Source organism: Miniopterus natalensis, chromosome 1 (genome assembly GCF_054644295.1).
Source record: "Miniopterus natalensis isolate mMinNat1 chromosome 1, mMinNat1.hap1, whole genome shotgun sequence".
Lineage (NCBI taxonomy): Eukaryota > Metazoa > Chordata > Mammalia > Chiroptera > Miniopteridae > Miniopterus > Miniopterus natalensis.
The window spans coordinates 52,260,862-52,270,433 of record NC_142081.1 but is presented as its reverse complement, the minus strand read 5'-3'; the positions used below and the strand labels follow the sequence as shown (position 1 = coordinate 52,270,433).

At 35.9% G+C, this 9,572-nt stretch overlaps 1 protein-coding gene across 2 annotated transcripts in view; it reads right to left on the bottom strand.

Annotated features, from left to right (window-relative positions):
- Positions 1 to 2,164: 2,164 nt before the first annotated feature.
- The window catches only part of SPPL2A (signal peptide peptidase like 2A), a 49,039-nt gene continuing 41,631 nt past the window's right edge, over positions 2,165 to 9,572 (bottom strand). For both annotated transcript variants that reach the window (XM_087821450.1, XM_087821459.1), the window contains one exon: positions 2,165 to 6,444. In XM_087821450.1, coding sequence (XP_087677576.1) covers positions 6,370 to 6,444 — 75 coding nt within the window. In that variant the 3' untranslated portion in view covers positions 2,165 to 6,369. The remainder of the gene's footprint in view (positions 6,445 to 9,572) is intronic.

Sequence of the window (9,572 nt, the reverse complement as noted above, 5' to 3'; positions counted from 1 at the left end):
ATCAAAGACACGTCATTTTGCTCTTCTATATTTCAGCATACGTACAATGGAGCTGAAAAATTCCCATCCCCTTGCGACACTGTAGCCATCATAAGGGTGGTAGTGCAAGGCATTACTCACCTGTTTGTAGTCATGCTGGTGTGAACAGACCTACACCTACTGCACTGCCAGCCGCATAAAAGTAGAGCACACACAGTAATGTACTGTACATAATACCTGATGAGAATAAACTACTATGTTGCTGGCTTATGTATTTACTATACTTTTTATCATTATTTTAGACTGTATTCTAAGTTTACTGTAAAGCAGAATGCCCTGTCATGCTTGCATTGGTCTCACACGTTTACTGTGTCTCTTGATTGCATCATTTTCTCTTGTGTGATTTCACCTTACGCTGCTTTGCACAGTGACATGCTGTACAGACTTGTAGCCTAGGAGCAATAGGCTGTAGCTTGTAGCTTAGGTGTGTGGTAGGCTGTGCCGTCTAGGTGTGTAAGTGCGCTCTATGATATTCACATTTCCACAAATTAGCTTAACAACAAATTTATCAGAATGTATCTCATTGGTAAGCTGTGCATGAGTGTACATCTGTTTAAAAAACAATGGACATGATGCCATGATCACATCTAAAAAACCCCAGTTACTTGGTATTGTCTTCTATCTGGTTCATAACCAAAATTTCCAACAGTAGGCTCACAAATGTCTTTAGTTGGTTTGTTGAATTGGGATCCAAACAACATCCACACAAGGGATTTGGGTGTCTTGTCAGAGAAGTTTCTTTTAATTTAGAGCAGTCCCTCACTTGCCCCACTATGCTATTGATTTATTGCAAGAACCAGCTCAGCTGTACTTCAGAATGCTGCATATTCTGTAAGTTTTCTCCCTTGAGTAGTGTCATTTACCTTGTCCCCTCATCCTCCACATTTCCCATAGTTAGAAGTTTGTGCTCTAGATTTGATTCCATTCTAATTCTATTGTGTGTTGTTTTTTTTTGCCAAAACCCTTCATGGTGCTTTGTGCTTCATACTACATCACGATGAAAGGCGACAATGTCTGGTTGCCCCACTTTCAGTAATGCTGATTTATCAGTGATTTCGGGGTCTGACAGCTTAAGCCCTCCTTTCATCTAATGGTTTCATATGCTGATAATCAGCCTACACTAGTTATTTTATTTGGGATTTATAAAATGGCTATTTCCGAATTCTATCACTCATGAAGAGACACAGATCTCCTCCTGTACTCCGTGTAGCTGGGAAATGTCCTTCTCTGACTCTGGCAGAAAACGCGAGGTTTGAGTCCTGGAGAGAGTAAAACCGGGTGCAGCTGGCCTGGAGAGCACCAGTCACAACTGAGGGCACACACGGGTAACAAACTGAAAATGGTGTTGGAGTGAATGCACATAGAATGCTGAGACTCTCCGCTTTCCCCAACCACAGGACTCCAGGGGACTGGGAGAGAAAATGATACAAACAACTTACTATTTAACCATCTGCTAATACAGACGCCTATTATGAGGAAAATAATTCAACAGATTTTTATAATTTGAAATTCGAACCTTAATAGAAGCATTATTATAGAAACTGTAAAAAGCATGGGAGTGTACAGTGAAGAATATATCCCCTCTTCCCCGTGCCCTGGCCACCGTGCCCCGTCCTCCCAGAGGCAGACACTCTTGCCAGTTTCTCACGCATCTTTCCAGACATGTGGGCCTGTGGGATGAAACAAGGTTCCTCTGCAGCAGGCCATGGGGGACACAGGGCTTCCTCAGCATGTGGTCAAGACACACACACTACAGAAACATACCTGGGCCAACCGCATTGGAGTTAGAAAGAAGTACGATGGCCCAGCCGGGCGTGGCTCAGCGGCTGAGCGTCCACCTGGGATCCAGGCGAACGGGGTTCGATTCCCGGTCAGGGCACATGCCCAGTCGGGGGCGTGCAGGAGGCAGCTGATCAGTGACTCTCTCATCATTGATGTTTCTCTCTCTCTCTCTCTCTCTCTCTCCTTTCCTCTCTTTGAAATCAATAAAGATATATTAAAAAAAAAAAAAGAAGTACGATGGCAGCAGGATCTTAGCAATTTGTGGGAACAACTTCAGCAAAGCTAAAAATGCCAAGAATGTTCATCATAAGATGTACGATTATTTCTCGGTAAAAAAAGTATATACATTAATTCAGTAAATATTTATTAATGGATATTATGTATCACTATAAATTTCCAGTAAATCTGTCAGATGTAAATAACCACACAATTTTATAAGTGATTATTACCACTTGTACCTTATGGAAACACGATCGCGTACATGTTTAGTTCATTTTCAATTATGTTTCACCATTCAAAATAAGCATTCAAATTTTATTTTAAAATAGAATTTATTGCATACCATAGTGAATTCAATACATTAAAAAAATGTTTTTCTTGTCAGTATTGGCACATAACGAAGAGTTTTAAAGCACTGCTAATTTAACACTTCAAAAAGTCTTTAAATTTTAAACCATGTTCCATAAAAAAATAAAGCCTAATAGTGTTATTAAGTATTAATTCACACTAGCTTACATATCAAAGTGTTAAAAAAAAATCCCACTCAAACCAATATCTAAGAAGTAAAAATTCAATCAGATGTATTTTTCGAAAGGTGCTCATTTAAACAAAATACAACAGAAGGTATAAAACAGGCAAAAATCACCAAGTTACATTGACTTGTTCTATTGGGAAATCCTGCAACCAACCAGATAAATTTTGGATATATTTTTTAAAAAGTCCATATTCTAAAGGAATGTCATTTATAACACTTTTTAATGTCTAATTAAAGAAAAGCATGATGACATTAAGTATTCTATTTTTTCTTTTAGTTGCCTCTTAATTGCCACTAATACAAGACTATTCTAAAATTTTAGTTTAAGAAATCATTTTGTCCCCATTACCATCTTCACAGGTACAAAGGCTGTCCTGAAGCACAGAAACATTAAACAAGGAAGCTCACATATATGGCCTTTATTATAATATGGTCTGTATATTACTCTGTCAATCATTTTGTTTACTCCGAAAATTCAGTAATCCAAACATGAGTACTACACAATTTCTTTCAAATATCAAAAGGTTGATTAATTTGATTCCGATCTCTTGAATTTACAGAATATCTTTCTCTCGGGTACCATAAAGTGATTTATATTCAGTATTTTGATTTTATCTACATTACTCACTCCAATCTGTTTAGAATTATCCTCTGGGGTAAATCGATTACTGAAAATAAGTTTTTTAAACTGTAGAATTTGTTATTTGGCATCATCTTGAATAAATTCAACTCTTTTCCTTGTTAACAGAAAAATATAAAGCTTTTCAAACTAGTACGTTGCACCAGTCTGAAATGCAATTCCTATGTTTTTGAAATATCATTGGTTGAGATCCGGCTAAAATTTTAGAGAACAATCTTAAATAAAATTAGTTCAAATATTTTTTTAGTCAAATGTAAAAATAATGTTTACTTATACCTAAGGAAAAAATTGAATGAGCAAAAGAAAACTAGAAAGCTCATTTGTATTTACTATAAATGTATCATTTCACCAAAATCTCTATGGACATTTAACTAAAATCTATGAATGCCAACAGCAGATGGGTTAAAATTTTCTTCTTTCTAAGGAGAAATAAATCGTGGATTCTACTAATAAGGTTTTGCTAATCTAAAAAAAAAAATACAAGCTGGAAGATAATATAATGTACTGGAATAGCAGTCTTTCCTCACAAACTTCATAATTATCTTTGCTGAAGTAAACTGAAGGAAAAAAATCATCTATATTACAATTTGAGATATTTAGTGATTTCTGTTTGATAAGCTACAAATATGTTCATAGAGAATTTCTAAGCAGCAATATTTTTTCAATAAGTAATAATACACTGTATCTTATTGTTTTTAAGACTTACTTAGGAAAAAAACTTCTCTTCTCCTTATAGTTATTGGTGGTGGGAAGGCATCTAAGATAGGAAGAAATGATACAGCCCTTTAGAGACAAAGTTTCATCTCCCCTACCCTTTGTTTACTTTGAGTCCCCAAATAAAACATTTCTGTACTTTATTATAATTTCTCTATAAATATTTTCAGCTGGGTTGGTACAATAACTGTTCAAGTACAATGTAAAGTTGACACTGAGGATAGAGAAACTTAGGGAATTTCACTCTTTCTTTCTTATTTCTATTTAACCAATAAGATTTTAATAGCAAACTAGAAAAAGATTTTACCTCCTTGGTAGCTGATGGTTGGATAAAGTAGAATGTGTATCAAAGAGCTAAAATTTCAGCTTTCTAGATTTAAATTTTCTTTAACATTCTTCATAAAATGTGGCTGAGGTTCAGGCTTTTGAATACCAAAAAGCTGAGAGGAGAATGCAGATAATTTTACTACAAAAGCTATATTTTGGCAAACATTTTATTGATACTCAAAATGAAAATATAGTTGGAGCTTTAAAATGGCACTTCATCTGTTCTCTCTCTCTGACTCTGCCAAATAAATTAGATTCTTTGGAAAAAATTCAAGCTTGATATTATGGAGACAAAAAGAGGATTAACCTTTACTTGTCAGAAACTTACTTGTCATTTACCAAAGGATCCATAAGTGTATCAAGTGGACAGAGGGCTGTCAAGGGAGCTTCTCCATCTATAATTTACTCAGCAAAAGTTAGCAATTAAACAAAAGCATCTAGTTCCCTCAAATGCTAAATTTAGTTCAAATACCAAAGTTCTGATCCATTTTAAGGCATTAGAGCTTTATATTTTAATCAGCTGAACTGGCCTTAGAATGAAAGAGGATAGAGTGGTTCACATATCTTGTATATTACTTACAGAGAATGCAAAATTCTGCTGCCTCTGGAATTAGTTGTCATTCGAAAATTTCTTAGAGAAAATTAAAGAAAATGAAAAGATAATCTGACCTCTAACTCCCAGGAGAATGAATGTTCAGGGTACATTTGAGATTTAGCAAAGAAAGATAAAGACTTTTTTTTTCAAGTTGTAAGGTACCAGAGTGATTAATTGGTCTAACCTAGCGATTTCTAACCCAGTGCTGCAATAATTTTTAAAACATGCAATACCTCACTATTTAGTCAGGGGAACTGACCTCTTTCCCCCTAGATTGTCAAATAAAAAAAATGACAACAGCCAACACAAAAGCTGTCTGGTGTGAATGAATCAAAATTAGACCTATTTTTTTTTTTGTCAGATCAGCAAAAAAAAATATTTTTTGGTGTGCCACAGAATTTTAGTAATTAGTTTATGTATTCTATGAGATGAAAGAGGTTGAAAATCACTGGTATAACCTACTCATTTTGCAGATGAGAAAACTGAGACACCAATGTCTTGCACTAAGGCAATTTACTCACATTCTTGTAATGTAATTCAATTGACACTAACACCCAGTCTCTTGTCTTTTGTCTCCAATTCTTTCCTCTGAAGCACACCTGGTATACCAGTACACCACCCTCCACCAAAATATTAAGGGTTAACAGTGGTTTCCTTTGGGGAAAGGAGTAGGAATCAAGACAGTGGTGGGGGGAGGGGCTGTTAGGGATGTTACACTCCAATGATGAGCCATATGTATTAATATATAATTTTATACAAAATACTAAGCTTGAACATCAACAGAACCAAACTTTGCAGATCAGAAATACCATAGTGAAATTGAATGTTAATGTAGAAATTTAAGCTATACCTTCAAGGAAACAGCAGACCTTTTGTGGATGTCAGTTTTTGTATCCTTTTAATAACTAGTTCTATATATTATGTTTCTCTATAAGTGGAAAAATATTCTAATATAATACATAGCAATTCGAAGCAATTCAGGTTCTCAAGTTTTAAAAAGGACTGAAAATTTTTTAAACTTATGCTATAAAAATATGCACTTATATATTCCCAAATTATATTTTTTCTAACCTCTGCAGTGATAAAAGTCCAAAATTTTATTGTTGAACTGCCTTCTTGCATGATCTTAAACAATTATTTCTATAAAGCATAAATTTTGCATAATTCTTTTCAGTAAAATCTGTTCAGAAACTCACTTGGGCAGAAATACCTATCATTAGAGTTGAAAAGAAATAGATTTCAGTAAGAAAAATACAGGGGTGGATCAACACTTTTTTTTAGAAAAATATACTGTATATAATACATTTTGAAAGTTATACAGACCATATCCTTTTATTTAATGTGAAGGCACAACTTTAACATAGTTAAAAGCAAATATGTTTTAATTACTTACGACATAATTGTCAGTACCAGCTCTTAAAAATATATACTGCAAGCATATCATTGATTCTTTCAGATTGTCAATTCAAAAGTCTATTTGCAGAAAAATCTGACACATTACGGCAGGTTCACATAGTATTATTGTTGGACAATCTGTTCACCAGCAGTCACAGGGTTTTCTTCATTTGTTGCATAGTCTGGCTGGTCCATCATCTAGGCATAAACAAAAATGTGAGAAAATGCAAATTTTCAACTTGCCCTCCATATTCACTAATTTGGCAAAAGGATTCCCAATTATTTGTTGTTGTCGTCGTTAATCCTCACCTGAGGATATTTTTTCCACTGCTTTTCAGAGTGGAAGGAAGGGAGGGAGGGGGGAGAGACAGAGATCGATGTGGGAGAGACACATCAACCTGTTGCCTCCCACATGTGCCCCGACTGGGGAAAGGGAGTGAACCCTCAACCCAGGTATGTGCCCTTGACTGGGAATTGAATCCACGACCCTTCGGTGTGTGGGCCGATGCTCTAACCACTGAGACATACTGGTCAGGGCCCCAATTTTTTTTTTTTAAAGAAAGTTTTCTCCCTTTTTTTTAATTGATTTTTTTTTTTAGAGAGAGGAAGGGAGAGATGTAGGTATGTAGGTAGGTAGGTAGATAAACATTGTTTGGTTGCCTCCTGTAAGGGCCCTGACTAGGGTATGTGCCCGCAACCTGGGTATGTGCCCTGAACAGGAATCGAACCCACCACCTTCTGGTGTACAGAACAACACTCCAACCAACTGAGCCACACCAGCCAGGGTGATTCCCAATTTTTAAAAATGGCTCAGAGTGCTCTATAGAACTGAGTACTCCTTTTGGAGCAATGTACTGGTTCAACATCCATGCTCCTAAGGACATGGTCAAACTGACACTGAACCTTTCAAAAGCCTAATCAATGGACTCAGGGCCAATTTGATAATGCTTTCTCGGGATTTTCCACTATTTCCATTTCTCTGTATGAATACCGCCCTTCATGGCAGTGGGAACTCCACCACAAAAGGAAGATATGCCTGATGCTATTCCAGGACATGTCCACTCCCAGATGTGGCAAAACTAAAAGTGGTCCCACAACTGACTGTGAGGCCACTAGCTAGTTTGGGGACAATGTAACCTGGATGACACCTTGAATTGACCTTGAGATAATTTAAAAATGTGAGCCATTGCTGGTGGGGCTTCGTTGGCTGGGCATCATCCCATGCACCAAAAGGTTGCCGGTTTGATAACCAGTCAGAGCACATGCCCAGGTTGTGGGCTCGGTCCCCAGTGGGGGGCATACAGGAGGCAGACAATTGATGTTCTGCTCTCGCATCAATGTTTCTCCCTCTCTCCCTATCCCTTCCTCTCTCTCTCCAAAAACAAAAAAATCAATAAAAATATTTCAAAAAACGAAAATGATATGTGAAATTTTGGAAACATTCTATGACAAAAATTTCTACTAAATACAAATAACTGAAGGTACTTAAAGGTAAAGCGATATCTGAAAACAAAATCAAGAATATATCTGCTATAGGCTAATTATAGAGGAATTACAGGTTAAACTTCTCAAATGATCACTTTAGCTCTGCCTATAGTCCCATGAAAATCTATGTTTGGGAATGAAGGGAGAAGAAAGTGCTTAAATGTTTTTAGTGTTTTTACTGTGTTCTTCAGATAAAATTACTTTTAAAAAATTACTTAATGTCTTTGTGAATATTGTCAAAGATTTTTAGATGATTAAATTTCAGTATTGTGATACACTTTTTGCCTTCTCTTTATCAAGAATTAGAAGAAAGGACCAGCAGATAAATGTTCCAATTTTTGTAAACTGATTCTAAAAGTTTTAGTGTTTTCTAGGAGAGGAGGCAGAAAGAGGAATGACTTCCAAATGGGGTCTCAGGATTAGCCAGACAAGAAATACATGGGAACTGAGGCTTTCAGCTGACAACTATTTTAAGCAATGGAGACAACTTATACCACCCAAACCTGCTGACACTCTATGAGCCATCTCAAGTCCCCAAACAATCAGTTTTGAGGTTCTCCATTTGCCAAACATATCCCCTAGAATAGATGAAGGTAGTTACATGTTTGCAGCACCTGGGGGGAGGGGCAAATCAAGACAGGTAGCATGTTTATTAAGCATTTCACTATATGAAACATAAGATGAAGTCGTTGAAGAGTTGATTTTAGTTACAATTTAAATGAAGGAGGGAAAGAAGCATCTAAGATACATTTAGGCCCCCTTTCTTCTAAAGATTTCGGAGCTCTGGGTGTAAGAGGCTGGAGCTGTGGGGGAAAAAGAACAGAAGTAACCCCAGCAGAATGGATGGTGGGGAAACCCTTTTTCTTCCCCAAGACCTGTTTACCCTGGCAACTGTAACCCAATAAATAACAGCCTACATACCCTAAGTTATAAAATGCTGCTTCTTTCCTAATTGGCACTTTAATCCCTAAATATAGAAATATATTAGTTTTAAAAAAACACTTTCAAAAATCAACTTATTCAGAAGTAAACATCTCTACTCTGTACTTACTTTACTGACTTTTCAATAAAAACAATATAGAAACGTATCACTTACTGATAGCTCTGCCTATTTATAATTGAACCAGTCTCCAGAAACAGTCTAATAAAACACTCCCTAAAGTGGAGTAGCTGGAGAGTTGTTGATACTAAAGCGGGGTTGCTCTAAGTATTTCTATTCTCACTCATCAGTCACAGCTTGTGACTTCTAAAAATAATTAGAAGCACTAGTGACATTTAACAGAGACAAACCCATTGTTTACAGAATATCAACAAACTGAAAACTGACTTTCCACTCAGGGTAAAATTGCCCATTGGAGGTGGCTGCATAAATCTAACTCCACTGATTTAGGATTAGAAATAAACAAACAAAAAATCCCCTAAAATGACAATTTCTCTTAATTGTTTTATGTGCCAGAGTAATAATGCCACTGCTGATTTTTCTCTCTAGAGAAACACATCTTTATTTTCATTAATTAGAACTAAGAGGTTGAGTAAAATTAAATAAATGAAACATTTATTTACAGTATTCTAGAAAGAAAGTTCATAGAAAATATAGTGATAAATAACTTTGAGCTATAAAGAATATATGATTAAGATTTCCAAATTAGACTATTTTAGTGATATACTATAGAAAAATTACTTCTTTGGATCAGAGAAATTCATGGAAAGGGCTGAAAGACTTCAAGTAAAATACTAAAGTATTTCTATGAAGTCCCTTAAGTTTCAGCAACAAACAAGATATAATGTGCCCTTTGAAAACAACATACAAAGGCTGTCAGGGCTACCCATGACATTTGGAA